The sequence below is a fragment of the Vitis vinifera genome, chromosome 3 (genome assembly GCF_030704535.1).
Source record: "Vitis vinifera cultivar Pinot Noir 40024 chromosome 3, ASM3070453v1".
In the NCBI taxonomy this organism is placed as follows: Eukaryota; Viridiplantae; Streptophyta; class Magnoliopsida; order Vitales; family Vitaceae; genus Vitis; species Vitis vinifera.
Genome location: NC_081807.1, coordinates 8,047,941 through 8,068,292, shown reverse-complemented (window position 1 = coordinate 8,068,292; position 20,352 = coordinate 8,047,941). Strand labels below are relative to the sequence as shown.

The window sequence follows — 20,352 nt, the reverse complement described above, 5'->3', positions numbered from 1 at the left end:
GTTAAAACAATTTTCTGATTACCAAACATATTTTCTCATTTTTTTTCTAAAAAACAAAAAATTGCTTTCAAAATCAGTTACCAAACAAACCATTATTGATTAACATTGTTTTATAGTAAAATCTAGGGTTATGATTACTTTTTTAATGTATGGGAAATAAATGTGTAAAATTCTAATTAATTAATCTTTTCAAATGTATAGCATCAATTATTTTCTAAATAATTATGTTATATTTAAAATTTGACTATTCAGAAAACATGAAAATAAATTTTAAATGAAATGAATAGAAAATAAAAGAGGAGAAAAAAAATGTCATCTTAATTTAATTTGAAACTTATTTAAAAATTTGGTTCAATAAATTTCATTTCATTATATTCATTGGGCTTTTTTTTTTCTTTTTCAAAATACGAGTTACATTCTGCTTATATATTTTTGGATGGTTTAATTGTAAAAAAAATGGTTTGACTTGAGGAGTTTTACTCAAAAAATTTAATTCATAGATTAATTCATTCCCTGCCAAATATATTCTAAATATTTCCTAATTAGATAAGATGCTCTCAAGTTTTCAAAACCTCATAACTTGGAGTTTCTAGTTTGGAGAGTAAATATTTTTGAAATTTTTCATAAAAGATAATTTGTCATTAAAGGACATTATCAAAAGGTTCAAGCAAATTTAGTGATTTGATGGAAATAAATTTCTTTGAAAATATTTCTAAGATAAAATATTAATTAAATTAGAATTGTGTAAAGAATGAGAATTTGATGAAAATAACTTTTAAAATTTGAAAGTAAAGATTTTTATAACTTTTAAATTTTTTTAAGATTACATTCTCTTATTAGACTAGACTTTTAATTAAGAAATAAATATTTTTTGAAATTTTTATAGAAGATAATTTATTTATCAAGGTAATTAGTAATGTTTTTAAAACTCTTAATTATTTAAAAATATTAAGTGGGAGAGAGTCCTAGGCAAACCCATAGTTTCCAAGACTAAACAAATTTAGATTTGTGCCATCACCATCCTAAAGATGGGTTGGTCGAAGGAGTTAAGTGATATGGACTTTCATTATCATCTTAAGTCTTGTTTTGATCCCGGGTCATCACTACCCCAAAGCTGGGTTGGGCCAAGGAATCAAGGAATGTGGATTTTCCTAAAACTAGATATGTTTATAGTGGGAGTGACCAATCTTAGATATAGGACTCTTCACTTGGTAACATTGATGTCAAGGATCTTGGAGATATTTGGATGAGGGCATTTTGATAAAATCATAAGGTTGCACCAAAGTTAGTGCATGGTCTCTTTAAATTGGGTTAATTGATTAACTAGAGCCCAATATGGGTAATTAATCACTTAGAACTGAAGTGAGTTGGATTAAGTGACCTAAGTTGAAGATGGACTTAAGCCACTTAAACCATCAAAAGCCTATATAAGCCCTTTTTAGGGGTTACGACTTAAAGTCTTGTCTTCTTATTCACTTTAGAGATAGGAGAGCCCTAACGACCAACCCTCTCAGAAGATCCCACCACTTTGCTTGCTAGGATCTAAAAATAAAGCCATTGAGTAGAAGACTTTTGATTTGCGAGATCTACTATCCATATGAGATAGCTTCACTAATAGGTATTAGTCTAGGAACGTCAAAATCACAAGTATTTTTGAATCATTATTTTTTGTTGTGTTATATCTAAAGAGCCTTAGGGATAGATAACATGCACCCTATAAGATCTAGGGTTAGGGAAGAAAGTAGTTTGGGATTCCCAACATCGCTTTCTAATGATGAGAACATTGTTTGCACTCTCTACAAAGAGCAATTTGGGTTTAGTATGTTTCCCATCATATCTAGATTCATCAAACAACTACTCATTTTGTTTATTTCATTGTATGCTCATTAGAAAGAATATCAACATCAAGAGATTTATACTTGATGTTATATGATCTTATACCTCTAATTATCATGTCAATAGTTTACTATTCCCTATTTATCATTTCTTGGATCGGTCTTAAGTAGGGGCTTGATTTCTAGCATGAGCTCCCTATCCTCCATTAAACTGTGCCTATTAACTAGGCCTTTTAGTTAAGGCATGCGAGTCATATTGCCTAGGCAGCGGTAGTGGGGGATGAGAAGGATGCAATTAGAGTTATTAAGTAAGATCAAGATGAGGTTGAATCATCTAGGGGTCATAACCGTACACTTGTTCTTCATTGAGCTAAAGGAATTGGTCATGGAGCAACTCCTCTACCTTCTCGAGTTACCCCTTCGACTAATCCTATTGTCGATCTAACACCACTTCCAATTGATTCATCCATCAATGATATTCTATAACATCTTGTTTGATCACTTATTGGGATTTCTGTGAGCATTAAATCTATCGATTCATTCTTAGAATGAATGGAGACTAAGATCCATATATAGCATTATTAATGAGAGAGTTGCTATAGTGGAGTCATAGGTTGCATCTCATCTAAGGTCTAATTAATGTCCATTTTCCTCTTTGGATGTGGATTTATAGATACCTTGGTTGATGTATTAGTCATAGAAAAGAGTGTTTGTTTTATATGTATTTAGTTATAGTTTATCTGCTTATTTTCTCTCTTTGGAATTTGGGATTGTATTTGGGATGTTATGGCTACATTTATGTTTATCTATTTCAATTTATCTAGTAAATATATATTCTTTATTTCTTTCCTTATTTATCATTTTATAATAAAAAAGAAAATAATGATTATTTTCTAGAATTATTTAGAAAGAGTACACATGAATTTCTTTCGAAGAAAAATTAGTAGTCAAATTGAAATTTGATTGATTTGAGAGATGAAGTACAATCTCTATCTAGTCCATTGATTCTTCTAAGAAGGAACTTGATTTAGACTTTGGCATGTCTTGGGCCAAGGCTTCAACTTCGACGTACCTTGAATCTAAGGTTGGACTTTGGCATGTCTTGGGTTGAGCTTGCACTTTGATGTGTATTGGGCAAAGCTTGGACTTTGGCCTGGCTTATGCTCACCAAGGGAACGATTGTTTAATCTTGATATGTATTTTAATTACCTAAATTCTTTATTTCTTTATTTCATTTGAAACTTTCCTTCTTTTTGTATGAGATTCATGTGATATATGTCATAATTTGATTTGATGCATTTAGTACTAGGTGAAAATTTTTATTTGCCACATAATTAACTTAATTTGAATATATGATAAATTATAAAAGGTTCAATTTTGCCCTTCTACAAATGTCCCCTTAAAATGTTCTCCTCAAAGACAAGTTCAATGTAGAGGTCCCCTTAAAATGTTCTCCACAAAGACAAGTTCAATGTAGAGAGTGAACAAATTTTTTAACTTCTTATTTTTCCATTAGTGGAGTTCACAAATAAAACTTGAGTGGTATTTTTGCCACATGTGGCTTTTCACGGGTTTGTTGTTTGAGTGTGCAAATTACAAGTAGTAGATATTGAAAAATGTATGACAGTTAAAATGGTTTTAGATTAAGGATTAGTGAGGTTTTTATGATAGATTGGGGGACGGGTTTTAAGATGCCAAAGGAAGATATTATTAAAGTAGGTTTGAGGTTCTTTTTTTTTTTTTTCTTTTTAGCTTTGGAAAGCAATCTTACATATGAAAAAGGAAAACAATCCCATCAATATTGATTTGATGGTGTTTATTTTAGGGAGAATTGTGTTTTGGGCCCAAAAATTAACATTTGGTCCATATAACTTCCATAATTGATGAAAATGATATAAGATGTTAAAAGACCAATATATCCTTCAAATTTTTATATATTACATTTTAAAGATATAAAATAGTGATGGACTAAAATACCCAATGACCTTTCACATAACCTTTTTTTGTCTTTATTGCACCACTATTCATGCAACTATAATAATTCTATTTTAACAATTTGGATTTTTCATTGTTTTTTTTAAATTAAAAATAATTGAAAATCAGCATTATTTTCTATTTTAAATTATAAATAAAGAAAAATTATGTTCAAAAACTATTTAAAAAAAATACTTTCTAAAAAAATGGTAATATGATTTATATTTTCTTTTTGAAAAAATATTTAATTAAAAAATGAAAACTATATTTAAAAATAAAAATTGAAAACCTTGTTTAGTACTATTTTTTATATGAAAATAATGAAAAGAATTAAATTTCATTAATTGATTATGCATTTTTTTTTCATTAGTTATTTTAATAAAAAAAAATTATAGTATGTTTACAATTAAACAAAGAAATTGATCAATTATGTGTTTTCTGTGGGACTATCTTTTACATGAAATATAATTAAATAACTAAATTATATATATTTATTACTCTTTTTAATTTTATTTTCTTTATTTATTTTTTGTCTAATAGAAAATTTTAATATATTCATAATTAACAAAGTAATAAATCAATTGTGCACATTTTAATCTATTAAAATAAATTACTTTCTAATTTAAATAAATAAAATGAAATAAGTAAATAAATTTGGGATTATTTCTATTTTTTAGCATATCTTATATCATTATTTTTTATGGTTAAATAAATTTTTTATTTTATTTTCTTTAATTCCAAAAATAAAATGAAATAAATAAATAAATTTGGTATTTTCTAACTAATCTTATATTCATATTTCTTATGGTTAAATAATTTTTTTTTATTCTTTTTCTTTTATTTCCAAAAATAAAAGGAAATAAATAAATAAACTTGGCTTAAATAATAGTTTTTAAGTAATTTCTTTGTCTTATTTTTAATTACATTTTGCATTGAAAATAAAATAACATAACGTTTTATTTGTTTTAATTATTTTAAATGTCAAACTATTGGGAACATAGTTTACACACTCATGTGGATATAATTTATACATATATATGAAATTTATGTCATTATACAAGGTTATTATACTAATTGTACAAGGGGTGTACAAAACTGTACATTTTGAACAACTTTTTTTTTTTTCTTGTCATCTAAGGATTATACGTTCTCCTACCACAAATTCTTTTATTTCATGTACTTTATTTAATTTGCATATAACAATTCAAATACTTACTTTAATAGCGATGTTTAGAGAAAAATTTTGTTTTTACGTTTTATATCATTTTTAAATCAAACCATTGGAAACATGGTTCACACATCATATATGCATATAATGTATGCATATGGATGAAATTTGCACCATTGTACAAGGGTGTTATACTAACTGTACAAGGTAAATGTTCAATTGGACAAGGCAAATATTCTAATTGTACAAGACAAATGTTCTAACTATACAAGGGGTATACAAGGCTATCATTTGTGAAAGATTTTAATTAATTTTGGACAATTTTTTTTTTTTTTTGCCTTGTCATCTAAGGATTGCACACTCTTAAGGTACACATTCCTCTATTACATACTCATCTTATGCACTTTATTTAATTCACACATGATAATTCAAATACTTATCCCACTAATGATGTTTGAGAGAAATTTTGTTTTTCCATCTTCCACTATTTTTTTAAACAGACCAATGAAAACATGGTTAACCTACCTATGGTTACACATTGAGTAGGGGGTATATGGAATTTGAGTCATTGTACAAGGTATTTACACTAAGTGTACATGACAAATATATTAACTGTACAAGGGTGTACAAGACTATTATTTGTGAAGGATTTTAAGTGATTCTGAAAAACTTGTTTGTTTATTTCCCCTAACCGATAATAAATGACATTCCTTACACATATTGGTTAAGCATACATTCATCTCGTGCACTTTATCTAAATTGTATATGGTCATTTGAATAGGTACCTCACTTATGATGATTGTAAAACAAAATTATACAACAATTTTTCTTCTTTCTTAAAACCAAACCAAACCAATGCAAACATGGTTAACTGACCTATTGTCAGATTTTTATGAGATGATGTATGAAATTTGAGTTATTGTTCAAGGGTATTATACTAACTGTACAAAACAAATTTACTAATTATATAAGGGTGTACAAGACTACTTTTTGTTAAGGATTTCAAGTGATTTTGAAAAACTTTCCCATTTTTTTCCGCTCAAATATTTTTTCCCCACTCAAATTCTCTCACTCAAGAATTGTTTCAAATTTTATTTTTAAATTTCATCATCAAATTTGTAATTGCATATTTTGTTTTTGTAGTTTTAGCAATGTTATTTCTTTCCATTATTATTATTATTATTATTTTTGTGAAATTTTATCCAAATGAATATATATTTAAAATTATAATCAAATTTATCAAATTTTTTTACTAAGATTATCTTTAATTCTTTTAATATATTTATACTCATTTATTTAAAAAATGAAAAAACTTTTTTTTTTTTTGTAAACATGTTTTATTACCTTTCAAGTAAAAAATTAGATAAGTTTGAAAGTCAATAAAAAAAATTAAATATCACTTTCAATAATTTTTAGATAAAATTTTATATAATATATTTTATTTGAAATTTAATTTCTAAAGTTTAACTAAAAAATTGTATTGACAATTTTCTTGTTGTGAGTCAAAATATTTTGCATTAGTCTATCTAGATAAGAAAAATTATTAATATAATATTAAAACTTCATATCTTAATTATTTTTTTCAATAAATTTATCTTTTAAAAAATTTTAAAATAAAAACATTAAAAATTAAAAAGCTAAAAGGATATATATATAATAAAGTGAAGTGATAGTCAACTTTTAAATTTTTTAAAATATGGTTAATGTAGAAAATATAAAAAATAAGAGAAAAATATAAATGAAAGGGTAATATAAATTTAAAATAAAAAATGAAAATTAAACTAAAAGATAAATACAAAAAGATAAAAAATATTTGGATGAAAAATCCTAAAATTTTTGTCATTGCTTATAATAAGAGTAAAAAGATTCAATATCTTTAAAAATGAAAACAAAAAAACATTATTATTTTTTATTTGACATAAAATAGAAATATAGATTGAAAGAAAAAAAAAAGTTAGAAATGAGTAATACTTAATAGGGAATAGAAAAAGGGAAAAAAAACACAAAAAAAATTAAAATTCACTCACTTGGGCCTATATAAGGGTTAAGGGTATTTTAGAGATTAATGAAAGACAATATCGTTCATCTTAATTTTCATATTTTGTTTGGGTATTGAACTTAAATATGCATGATATATGGACAAATATTAATTTTCAAAATATAATTCTCCCTTTATTTTAACCAATGCCCAATGCCCACGGTCCGCATCTTAATGAAAATAAATTTTTGTAGTGGGCCATCTAATAAAAAAAATGGAACACTGAAACCGTGGATAGATTAAAAAACTATCAAGTATTATAAAATACCTAAACCAACGTGATCACATCAGGCTAATAAATTTCACACGCTCTCATAAATATGGATAATAAATTTTTTTGGTCAAAGATCCACGTGGATAGATCATTGACAGAAATTATTTAATAAATTTTAGTTTATAAATCATTTAATGGATCCCTTGATTCACCTAACGTTCCTGCTTCTTTCTTCTAACGTTCAATTCATGTGAAATGTCCATCCCAACCCATTTCACTACATAATTCGAATTGAGATATCCACGGCCTGTTGGTCCCTGATCACTACTCTGCAACTACTAGAGTGAAAGTTCATGGGTCTCATGTATCTGCATTTTCTGCTGCTTCTGCTTTTCTCTGGGAAGGCAGTGTCCCGCAACATTGTCAAGACTCTACCAGGTTTCTCTGGTGAACTACCCTTTAAGCTTGAAACTGGGTGAGTATGTTATCAGTTTTCTGGAGATTTATTATTTATAGTTTATATAGCATTTTCATCATTTGAATTGATATTGGAGTTGTTGTATTGGTCAGATATGTGAGCGTGGGTGATATAGAGTTCTTCTACTACTTTGTGGAGTCTCAAGGCAACCCTGGAGCTGACCCTCTTATTCTTTACATGAATGGAGGCCCTGGTTGTTCTGGTTTGAATGGCTTCTTTTATCAAGTTGGTATGCCGAGATTTCCACTTCTTCTTCTACTCGTTGAGTTATATTGTATCGTTGATTTTCTTGCAACGATTCCTAATGAAGAAATTAGAGAAAAACAAAAGAAAACAGAAATTCGACAGATTGCCTCAGATATTGACGATGCAAAATTAAGGTTTTTTATGTAACCCTCAGATATTGAAATTTTAAAAATACCCCTAAATTGTAATGCCTCTGGAAGGGCAACCCTCGCTGAGCGGAACGGAGGGGAACAACGGCATTTGCCCCTTACATATATTTATGTACAGACTTCTATTTTACAGAAAAAACTTGCTTTAGATTGTATCCCAAGTCCCAACTGAAAAGTACTTTGAAGAAGGGCATGCATACAACACAGGTTAGCAAAAGTCCACGCAGTGTTAAGAGTTGAAATTTGACTATTAAGGTCTATATAGTGAGGGAAAAACAATGATAACTACTTTACTGTTCTTTAAGTTTAGTTTGACCTTACTGGTGAAAAAATGATGGAGAGGTGGATCCAATGCGGCCAGAGCACACTATAAATGGAAGAACTATAAAAAATATTATCTGGGATATCAGTTAGAGGTCTGAAAGAAGTGTCAAAACTGAGAATAATATTTTATAAGGAAAGATTTTAAATTTTCCATTGTGAAAAGCATATATTAAATACACATGAAAATCCTTATTTCATTAATAAACTTTGATGACGTTAACTTCGGTAATATTATACTTTACATAAACGCTTTTAATTTAGTAAAAAGCTTTAAGCAGCTTTTCAAGAAGCTTGAAAGTCCAATGACCACAATGGACTATTTTCCTTTTTTCTTCTTTGTTTGTTTTTTCTTTTTTTTTCCTTTCTGTAATTGGTGATTGCTAGCAGAAATGGCTTCAAATATTTTATGTTCCTCTGTAGGCCCAGTAGTTTTCAACACTACAGATTATATTGGAGGTTTACCAACGTTCCTACCTTACCCTCACTCATGGACTAAGGTATAAAATTTAACACTGTTGTTTTTTTTTTTGAAAAAAAAAAGTCTGAATTTTAAATTTGAATTGATTTGATGAATTGCAGACGGCCAACATAATATTTGTAGATGCACCTGTGGGTACTGGCTTCTCTTATGCAACAACGTCCCAAGCCTACACCACCTCAGACACATTGTCCGTCATTCAGACTCTTGGGTTTTTGAGAAATGTGAGTTGAGATACTTCAAAAGAATTAAGAAAATTAATGTGTTTGATATATAGTATATATTTGAGTTGGCCTAATTGTTCTTTAGCAATTATATATGTATCTCAACTATGATCGATATTTATGCCCTATACCGCTACAATTGAATTCATTTTCTACGTCTTGTTTGAGTTGTGATGCAGTGGTTGAATGATCACCCGGATTTCAAGTTGAATCCACTCTTTATTGGGGCTGATTCCTATTCAGGCCTAATTGCTCCCATCATTGCTCAGGAAATAATGGATGGTAAACCATTACATATGGAACTAAGGGCATTTCATTTAATATTTTGAGTCAAATGATTTTATGGAGCCTTGGTTGATTAATTATTGACTTGCAGGAAATGGAGTTGGAGAAGAACCCCACATTAATCTCAAAGTAATATGACCATTTAGACCATTAGATTATAGCTTCTGAGTTCTGTAAAGTACATTGAATATAATGTTCTTTGAATGATCTCAGGGATATTTGATCGGAAGCCCTCATACTGATACGACCATTGAATTGAATTCAAGAATCGTATATGCTCACCGGATGGCACTTATATCAGATGCACTCTATGAGGTAATAATTAGAGCACACCGGCCTTCATCAAAATCATGTAGTTTTTATTCACTTTGGATTTAGGTTTTCACCTCTTTTTTTTTTCCTCCCCTGTTTGAACCGTTGTTTATATTCTATCATAAACTAATGCTTTGTACTTCTTCAGGCTGCCAAAACAGGTTGCAATGGCAGGTATGTTGATATAGATCCCTCCAACGCAAAATGTGTAGAAGCACTTGAATCTATCTCACTGGTAAATTCGTGGGTTAACTCTTAACTTCAGTTTCCATTCTGCATATTGTTTTCCGTAACTTGAGGATGAGTTAAAGTCTGATATTTGCAGTGCATAGAGCAAGTAAGTCTCCAGGATATTTTGGAGCCCAAATGTTCCTTCATATCCCCAAAGCAAAACAAAGAAATTAGAAGATCTCTCCGGGAGAATTCAAGAAGTTTTCTCCTTCCATCACAATATAGAACTGGCAATGATTGGTGTCGGGTAAACCCCTATCCCTCCCTTTATAAATGCTGTGTGTTTGAGATTGTGTAAGTATAATACTGTACAATTTTATATCTGCCTCTCTTATGCAGAATTTCGAGCATTCGCTCTCTGATATATGGGCGAACTACAAAAGCGTCCAAGATGCCCTTTACATTAGACCGGTAAGTGAAATTTATTTTATTTATGTCATATATGTAACTGCTCGTTTTTAACTGTGCAAATCTTGGCCACTTTGGGTTCAAGGGGTCCTTACGGTTTTAAAATATGCCTATTTGATTAGAAGTTCATATATATATAATGTCATAAACTTTTTTCCTTATCCGATATGAGATATCATAATCACTCTTCATGCATACACATCATCCTTGTTATGTTCTATAAGATTGCGAAATCAAGCAAACAAATACTCCTTGAAGGGTCAAACAAATTTCCACTTCATGATCAATAATAAACTCTGATACTATTTATATCGATCCACTCCTAATCCCATTGATGTAGATACTTCTATGATGCTGCAACCAGGGAACAGTGGAAGAATTTTTTAGGTGCAACATTAGCCTATCTTATACTGAGAATGTCAATAATGTGTTTGGCTATCATAAAAACCTCACCAACTCAGGCCTGCGAGTCTTAGTTTTCAGGTGATTATTTACAACTTTATCAGTTTTTTGGAGCATAAAGTGATCTCTCATAAATTATAATCCGCATAAAATGAAATAATTTCAAGAATGTAAGTATAAACTAAATATGGATTTACTTTTGATCTGTTGCCTACAGTGGTGATCATGACATGGTTATTCCACATGTTGGCATCGAGCAATGGATAAAATCTCTCAATATTTCTTTAGGTAGTGATTGGCGACCGTGGTTTGTGGATGGTCAAATTGGAGGGTATTTCCTCTTCTTTTCTTTCCTTCTTTTCTTTCACATTGACAGTCTCATAATCATTCCATTGCATATTTGCTATAGGTACACAAGGAAGTATGTCAACAAGGCCTATAGCTTAACATATTCAACTTTAAAGGTAAGAAAATTAATAAACTCTTCACCTAAATCTCTTCATCTTTTCACTGAAGGGTAATTGGATTATTCCTTATTCTTTTTGTTTTGTATAGGGAGCTGGCCATTCACCCACTGAGTACAGACGTAGGGAAAGTTATGAGATGTTTTATAGGTGGATCCACCATTATCCTCTCTAGTCTTTCCATTTATATCCCTTTTTCTCTCCACATTAATTACCCAGCTTCAATGAAAGTTTTGCTGTACTCATGTTAGCTGCCCATGGGAGAAATTTGAGCACTGGTACTGCTGGAATTGAAAGACTAATTAAAGAAGGATCAGACTTTCTATGGATGAGATGATGCTTAGAAGGTTCTTAATTGCATGACTCGCTCTCAAGATTTCTTAGTTCCAACATTTGATACGATTTTGGTCATGCATCTTGATTCGTCCCTAGCAGTGGCAATGGCACCATTTGATTCGAGGTTCGATCCCCGGCAACGGCGCCATTTGATTCGTGCCCAATTGGTGTCTCAGCTGATTCGTGTCTAACTGGTGCTCCTTGATTGAGGGAGTGATCAACAAAATTTATAACCTATAACACTATATACTAGGGTAGCAAAGAAAAAGCTACTATAGTATAGTGGCTCTAGGATCGTTCACTGGGATGGGTTTTCACTTCACAAATGATATCAATTCAAAGCTGAATTGGTGCCTTTTCATTTCAAAGTTAGCTTTAAAAGAAAACATAAAGATGTTTAAATGGAAAAAGTTGGTTTTAAGCTAACCAAAAATAGTAACTGATTTTACTTATAAAGAAAAATGTTTCTTGGAGTTTAGATCACTAGGCTCAGATTCCTCATACAAAAAGGGAGTTCCGGTCACTTGTTTCTTTTCCTCGCATTAGAGAATTAACATATAGTTAATTCTCTAACCGGTGTTGTACAGATGCTTCCCATTAATGGGTTCAAACACTAAATCTCTCTCACTGATGCACTTTGCAATGGCTCATACCTCTCACTTAGCACTTGCCATTCAAGGTGATCTTTAACCTTGGATTACCTGTCAAAAGCTCGCAAGAGATAACTAATGGATGTCTCCTTGGAGTCCAAAAGCTTACCAAGTGTTGGCTATTCTAGAAAATCCTACCTTGAAGTCACCTCCCAAAGGCTCGCAAGGGGTAAACTAGTGCATTTCCATGGTTGGAAATCACTTGCCTTACCAAGTGTTGGCCCAGGTGATTTAAAGGCGTTTTAAGTTAACTAAAAAGATAAAAACCATTAACGGGTTACACTTTCTCTTCATTAAAAACTAAAACAACAAAACTTCCAAATTATGTATGTGGAAACTTACCCGGCTTTCCTCACTCCAAGAGACAAAGAGCCTAGCCTCTCATCCTCTGAGGAAAAATCCTCAAAGTTTGGTTGGCTAGAAAATGAAAATGAAAGAGAAGACAAGAATATATATGAAAAACAGAGCAAGTGCTCTGTTCGTTGATTCTATATATTGTATCTATATTACATACTTCTCCGAGCGTCCGTTTTATAGTGGATGCAAGAGAGTTTATATAGGAAGGTAATTTACCCTTCCTTGGACACTTCCTAGCTAAGGAATTACATGAGTGGCTGAATACAAGGAGAAAATGGAAATTTATACAAAAATATCTGAAGAAAAATATCCAAAAGAGTCGGTGGAAAATATCGGGAAGCTTCAGGAACCATTTCGCAGGTGAAAATGGTGTCTGCGAGATTTCGCAGACACCCAAGAGGGCTGCGAAATATTTTCGCAACAACAAGTTAAACTCACAGGGCTGCGAAATTGGCTTCCACCTTGAGGTTCTCAGCGTTCCAGCTTGCGGCATGTATCGGGTAGCTTCAGGAGGAATTCCATAGCACTGTACAAAAAGGCTGCGAAATTCTCGCAACAAAAGGCTGATTTCGCAACACTTTGGAGTGATCTGCTTGCAATGGCTGTAACTTCTTCGTTTCAACTCCGAATCACGTACCGTTTGAAGCATTGGATTCTTGACTTCCTGAGCTTTGAAATGGTATATAGAATGTAGAAAATGGACTTCGGGAAATGCTCCAAAAGTGCGCATGAAGACTGCAGCTGCTTGTCCTCTGTTTTCTTCACTCTGTTTTCCTCTTCTCCTTGCCTCTCTCCTTGCATACTTTGAACGACTTTGGCAAAGGGCTATGGAGCTCCAAAGCTTGGTTCTTCATGAATTTGAGCTCTTCATTGCTTTGCCATGGATTCCAAATAACTCTCCTCAATCTTGGATTGTTTTGGTGATCAAATTACTAACAAAAACACCAAAACTTGCATAAAGTGATTAGAATTGATTGCAAGGGTCCTTAACATGTTAATTGGGTTAAAAGGCAATAACTACTACTCAAAAGTGTTTAAAAGAGTTAATTACAAGCTATCAAATAGCACTTTTTGAGTAGCAATCACATCTATTTCGAATGAATGTTAGGCATCTACAAAATCTAAAACCTTTTATCTTTGGTTAATTAATCCAAGGGTCTCACGGATTGATTTATAAAAAAAATTATGTGTTTAACAAATTTTTTAAAACTACTTCCAAAGTTACAACGAAATTAATTGAAGGACTCCTTAAGAGTAGTGAAGGTAAGTAATTTTTCCCAAAGTTACTTTTTTTAATTATTGAATACACTATGAAAACGTCTTTCTAGTTAAATGATTCCCTTTTTAAAGTATTTATATTCAAACATGAAGGGATTATTTTTAAAAGTACTTATAATTAGAGTTGTATTAACAAAAACATAGTAGATAAAAGTGATTTAACTAAAATCACTTTCATACATTCTAAAACTCTTAAATCCATCTTAACAATTGAAAATTCTCAAATTTAGCAGTATTATCGAGAATGAAATTTGCAATTCGAAATAAATGACAATTCAATTTTAAATTGTATCGAGAACAAAGCATAAGCTATTTCTGACTTCACTCTTAATTTTGCATTAAATACAACAAACATGAGATAATTTTGTAACAGTACAACAGAAAAGTAAAAAATGGTTTAGTTGCAACGTCCAGACCCTTTGGGCTGGGTTGGTCCTGGTCGGCAAGGATGGGTTGGGTCTGTAAACCCGTTGTCTAGGCTTAGGAGCTGATCAGGTCCAAGAACCAGTTTCAAGCCCAGCCCAAATAAATCTGGGTTGGGGCCCAACTTGGATCAAATACCCGAAGCTCAGTGGGGATACTCAAACGAGCCCTTGATTGCCACAACCACAAAAATTATGTCATGATTGGTAATGGGTGTCAATCAAGACTAGGTTTTAGTTGATTATGTATGGTAAGTACTCTTAATGAGAGGTATGATTCTCTTAAAGAGAATGCAAATACAATTTATAGTGGTTCTATAATCCATCCATGCCCACTCATTTTGGCTTAAATCTCAAGTTACGTAGCAATTCACCATACTCTAAAAGAGTTTTCTTAACCGAATTCTTCATTATTCATACTTGAATTCTAAGGTTCCAATAGACCTTTGTCGGGTTGTCCCACATCAGTTATGAAAGGGATTGGATAACTCCTTATAAGGGTGAGGAAAATACTCATACTTTTGAGTTAGTTTTTTGGGTGAGAAGGCTTAAAATCATGACTATTGGGTTGATGATCGTCCAACTTAAACCGATGTGTAAGTGGGAGATTGTTGGGTTTTCCACATCTCTTATTACAAGTGTGGGCTCCAAAAAAAAATATGAGCCTTGAGACCAAGCCATATCATTATTTTTCACCATTAGAGTTCAACTAGAAGTTCACCCCATTTCCATTGATCGAATGATATAGATGTTGGAAATTGTTTTATATTTTCAATAAAATAAAATAATTTTTTTTAAAATTATGGTCCATTTAAATATTATTTTTCCTAAAATGAATGAAACGTGGGGTCACATCTCTTATGGAGTAACCACCCATGTCTATAGACATGAGACATATTACTTGGTTGAGAACTACCTAAGTCTTCTTTGATGGGAAGAAGAGAAAAGAAAATACAAATATACACCAGAAGTGGGAAAAAAGGTCTCTAGTCTACAAGAATAAGTCTGTGAGTTTCATCGGTGCATGAACATAAGATCTTGTAAGGACTAGCCAACAAATCCTTATTTTATGTGAATCTGATTGTCATGGCTAGAGGTATGATCTTGGATTTTCATTTTATTACTTGTAATTATTAGAGATTTTTATCTTACATTTGGTATCAGAGCCATGGTTCTCTGGTTCGATTCAATATTTATTGTCTTAAATGAATTAAGTTCTATATTTGTATATGATGAGAGAAATTTATCTCCGTATTCATTGGGTATTTATGATTTAATCCATATGGAGAAAATTTAGTAGACTCCATATTTATTGGATATTTCTGATTTAATCCATTCAATATTTATTGTCTTAAATGAATTAAGTTCTATATTCATATATGATGAGAGAATTTATCTCCATATTCATTGGGTATTTCTGATTTAATCCATATGGAGAAAATTTAGTAAACTCCATATTTATTGGACATTTCTGATTTAATCCACATGGAGAAAATTCAGTAGACATTTCTCATATATGTTTTTCTAGAGTTGCAGTAGACATTTCTCATATGGGATGTTATGTTTTTTATATGAGATTTATCTCTGAATGGCTTATCTCATATTATCTTATTATCTATCTCATTACTTGGTTATATATTTATGAGATTTACAGATAAATATAAATAGATCTAGATAAATATGAATAGATAAATATGAATATAGAGATATATTCGATCTGATTATCTGTTCTCCTATTTATTTATCTGGAGATATATCTGCTTTAGTTCTCCTATTTATATTTATCTAGAGACGACTTGAACCCATGACCATGGTTTACCCCTTAACTAGAATAGTCCTTGAACCATTAGACCAAAGCCCATGACTTGTTAGAGATTGCCTCCTCTAAACTTAAATGTTGGCTCCGTCACTATGAACAACTTGTATAAATTAATTTTTATAAAGTAGTATTTAGAAACACTACTTATATTTGTTTACCATTTATTTTGGTAATTTTTTTGATGTCATACTAAAGTAATATTTGATTAATTAAGTAATAGCCACAACATTCTTGATTATGATAATGTTAAGTGACAAAAGAAAGTTTCATTTTTGTCACATTAAATTAATGACATCAATATTTGTAAATAATCATAAAAAATAAAATTTTTACCCCACATGGTAATTATTATGTTTTGTGTTTATTTAGGATGGGATGGTAAAAACAAAAAAAAACAAAAAAAAAAAAAGTGTTGCCCACAAGCCTAAAATTACCAGTCCCATTATAAAGTAATTAAAAAAAAATCATTTGTGTTTCGTATTCTATTACCATAGGAAAGTTTATGATCACGTGTTGATTTTTTTGTTGATTGAATTCATTTACATGAGTAAATTTTAATTTTGGCTTCATTGTGCATTAGTAAGCTTTGTCATTTTTTTGCAGTTCAATCTATATCTGTTCCAAATTTTGATTCATCTCGTATACCTTCCTTGGTGATAATTATGCTGATTGGAAGGAGAAAATTCTCCTTACATTGGGGTGCATGGACCTTGATTTAGCACTTCATGTGGATGAGCCACTGGTTCCTACGAAATCAAGTACCTAAACTAAGAAAGAATCATATGAACATTGGGAGCGATCTAATCGCTTAAGTTTGATGTTTGTCAAGTCTAGTATTGGGAAAAGTATTTATGGTTCAATTTCTGAATGTGCTAAGGTGAAAGAATATCTCAAGGCTATTGAGAAATAGTTTGAGACTTCTAACAAGGTTTTGGCTAGCACCCTAATGACAAAGATGTGTTCTATGAAGTTTGATGGCACCAAAGGAGTGTGTAAACACATAATGGAAATTAGGGATATTGTTGCTCAATTTAAGTCATTGGAGATTGAGATGTTTGAGTCATTTCTGGTTCACTTCATTCTTAATTCTCTTCCATCTGAGTATGAACCTTTTAACATTTCATACAACACACATAAGGAAAAATGGTCTATCAATGAACTTTTGACCATGTGTGCAAGAGGAAGGAAGACTAAATCAAAAAAAGGATTGAAAGTGCCCATTTGGCAACTCAAGAAAAGAAACCAGGCAAGGAAGGTAAAGGAAAGCAAAAGACACCTCTTAATCATGTTAATAAGAACGATATCAAGTGCTTCTTTTGCAAGAAGAAAGGACACATCAAGAAGAGTTGTTCCAAATTTAAGGCTTGGCTTGAAAAAAAAGGTAATCTCATCTCTTTAGTGTGTTACAAATCTAATATGGTTCATATTTTCTTACAACACTTGGTGGATTGATACTGGTACTACAATCTATGTTGCCAATACCATGGAAGGCTTCTTAAACCAAAGGAAACCAATGGAAAGTGAACACTTTATCTATTCAGGAAATCAGATAAGTTTTCATGTGGAAGCGGTTGGAACCTACAAACTTGTTCTTAGATCTGACTTTGTTTTAAACCTTGAAAAAAAAAATTTTGTTCCATCATTTTCTAGGAATCTTATTTCAGTTTCGAGACTTTTACCATTTGGTTTTAGTTTTCAATTTGTTGGTATTTCATTTGATTTGATAAAAGAGAATGTCATTGTTGGTGATGGTATTTTGGATAATGGTTTATTCAAACTCAATTTAAATCCAAGTTTTAATCATAGCCTTACAACTATGCATGGAAATGTTGGCATTAAGCATGGTGTTATAAATGAGAAGTCTTCCATATTGTGGCACAAAAGATTAAGTCATATCTCTATTGAAAGAATTAAAAGATTGGTAAACGATGGAGTCCTTGAGGCTCTTGATTTTACTAATTGTGATATTTGTGTGGACTAAATTAAGGGAAAGCAAACCAACATGACTAAGAAGTAAAGTGCCAGGAGGACTTCTGATATTTTAGAAATCATACACACTGACATTAGTGGTTCCTATGATATGTGCTTAAATGGTCAAAGATATTTTATCACTTTTATCAATGACTACTCAATATATATGCATCTCTTTTTGTTTTATGATAAGTGTGAAGCACTAGATGCTTTCAAAATCTATAAAGCAGAGGTAGAGAAACAATTGGGTAAACAAATTAAGATTGTGAATTTAGATAGAGGTGGTGAATATTATGATAGGTACACTGAAAGAGGACAATTATCTGGTCCATTTGCAAGGTTTTTATAGGAACATGGCATTGTTGCCCAATACACAATGTTTGGCTCACCATCTTAAAATGGTGTGGCTGAAAGAAAAAATCAAACTCTAAAAGACATGGTTAGGAGTATGGTTAGTAACGCCAACCTCCCATTATCCTTGTGGAGTGAGGCCATAAAGACAATGACATATGTACTAAACCGAGTTCCAACCAAGGTAGTTCCTAAAACACCTTTTGAGTTATGGAAAGATTGGAAACCCAATCTAAGGCATGTATGTACATGTATGGGATTGCCCAGTTGAGGTTAGAGTTTATAATCCACAAGAGAAAAAATTAGACTTAAGAACAGTTAGTGGATGTTTCATTAGCTATGCAGAAAAGTCTAAGGGATACAAATTTTATTGTCCTTCCCGTGCTATGAAAATTGTAGAATCTTAGAATGCAAGGTTTCTGGAGAATGATGTGATTAGTGCGAGCAATGAATCTTAACACTTAGTGTTTGAGGAACGCCACACTATTGAACCCACTCTTGAGTATTCAAGTAGATTGATTATTTTCCCCAATAGTCATCAAGATTTGACAATCCAAAAAGCACTAGTTGTTAATGAACCACATCATGAGGATATTTTGGTGGATTCAGTTATTCAACATCCCCAACAACGGAATGTTGATATAACATTAAGAAGATCTACTAGAGAAAGGAGACATGTAATTTCTTCTTATTATGTTATGTACCTACAAGAATAAGACATTGATATTGGTGTTGAAGATGGCCCCATTACGTTTTCACAAGTCGTGGGTGGAAGTGAACCCACATTATGGTACAATGCCATGAAAGATGAGATGAATTCAATGGCTAATAATCAAGTCTGGGATTTTGTTGAGTTGCCCAAAGATGCAAAGGTCATTGGTTGTAAATGGGTTTTTAAGACTAAAAGAGATTCCTCAAGCAATATTGAAAGATATAAGGCAAGACTTGTAGCTAAAGGATTCAATCAACAAGAAGGAATTGATTATCATGATATCTTTTCTCTTGTTTCAAATAAGGATTCATTTATGATAATCATGGCATTAGTAGCTCATTTTGATATGGTGCTACATCAAATGGATGTGAAAACAGCTTTCCTTAATGGAGATTTAGAGGACAAGGTTTACATGAAACAACCAGAAGGGTTCATCGCAAATGGAAATGATCACATTGTTTGCAAGCTTAAGAAATTTATATATGGACTAAAACAAGAATCCCATCAATGGTATTTTAAGTTCCATGATGTTATTTCTTCATTTGGTTTTATAGAGAATGTTATGGATCAATATATATACCATAAGATTAGTGGGAGCAAAATAATTTTCTTAGTCTTATATGTGGATGATATTTTGCTTGCTTCAAATGATTTGGGTTTGCTTCATGAGGTGAAGCGATTTCTCTCACAACAATTTGATATGAAAGATATGGGTGAAGTGACTTATGTCATTGGCATAAAGATTAAGAGAGACAGATCTCAACGGATATTAGGATTGTCTCAAGAAACCTATATCAATAAAGTTCTTGAGGGATTTCACATGAAGGATTGTTCACCTAGTATTGCATCGATTGCCAACGGTGACAGATTTAGTTTGAACCAATGCCCAAGTAATGATTTGGAGAGGAAAGAGATGAAAAATATTCCTTATGCTTCTACACTTGGGAGCTTAATGTATACTCAGGTTTGCACAAGACCTGACATTTCTTATGCAGTAGGAATGTTGGGCAGATATCAAAGTAATCCAGGTCTAGAACATTGGAAAGCTGCAAAGAAAGTCATGAGATACTTAAGGGGACTAGGGACTACAAGCTTACATATAGGCGATCTGATCATTTGGATGTGGTTGGATATTCGGATTCTGATTTTTTTGGTTGCCTTGATTCTAGAAAGTCGACATCTAGATACGTCTTCTTATTAGCTGGAGGGGCCATTTCATGGAGAAG

The 20,352-nt window shown here is 31.5% G+C and overlaps 1 protein-coding gene across 1 annotated transcript; it reads left to right on the top strand.

Annotated features, from left to right (window-relative positions):
• The first annotated feature begins 7,490 nt into the window (after nt 1-7,490).
• On the top strand, nt 7,491-11,585 carry LOC100246323 (serine carboxypeptidase-like 17). Its single transcript, XM_002266831.5, has 14 exons — nt 7,491-7,704; nt 7,800-7,936; nt 8,847-8,923; nt 9,006-9,128; nt 9,308-9,410; nt 9,505-9,542; nt 9,627-9,728; nt 9,874-9,960; nt 10,051-10,203; nt 10,296-10,367; nt 10,729-10,847; nt 10,984-11,097; nt 11,176-11,230; nt 11,322-11,585. The coding sequence occupies exons 1-14, from the start codon at nt 7,583-7,585 to the stop codon at nt 11,403-11,405; spliced, it is 1,386 nt and encodes a 461-aa protein (XP_002266867.3). The 5' UTR covers nt 7,491-7,582; the 3' UTR covers nt 11,406-11,585.
• The last annotated feature ends 8,767 nt before the right edge of the window (nt 11,586-20,352 follow it).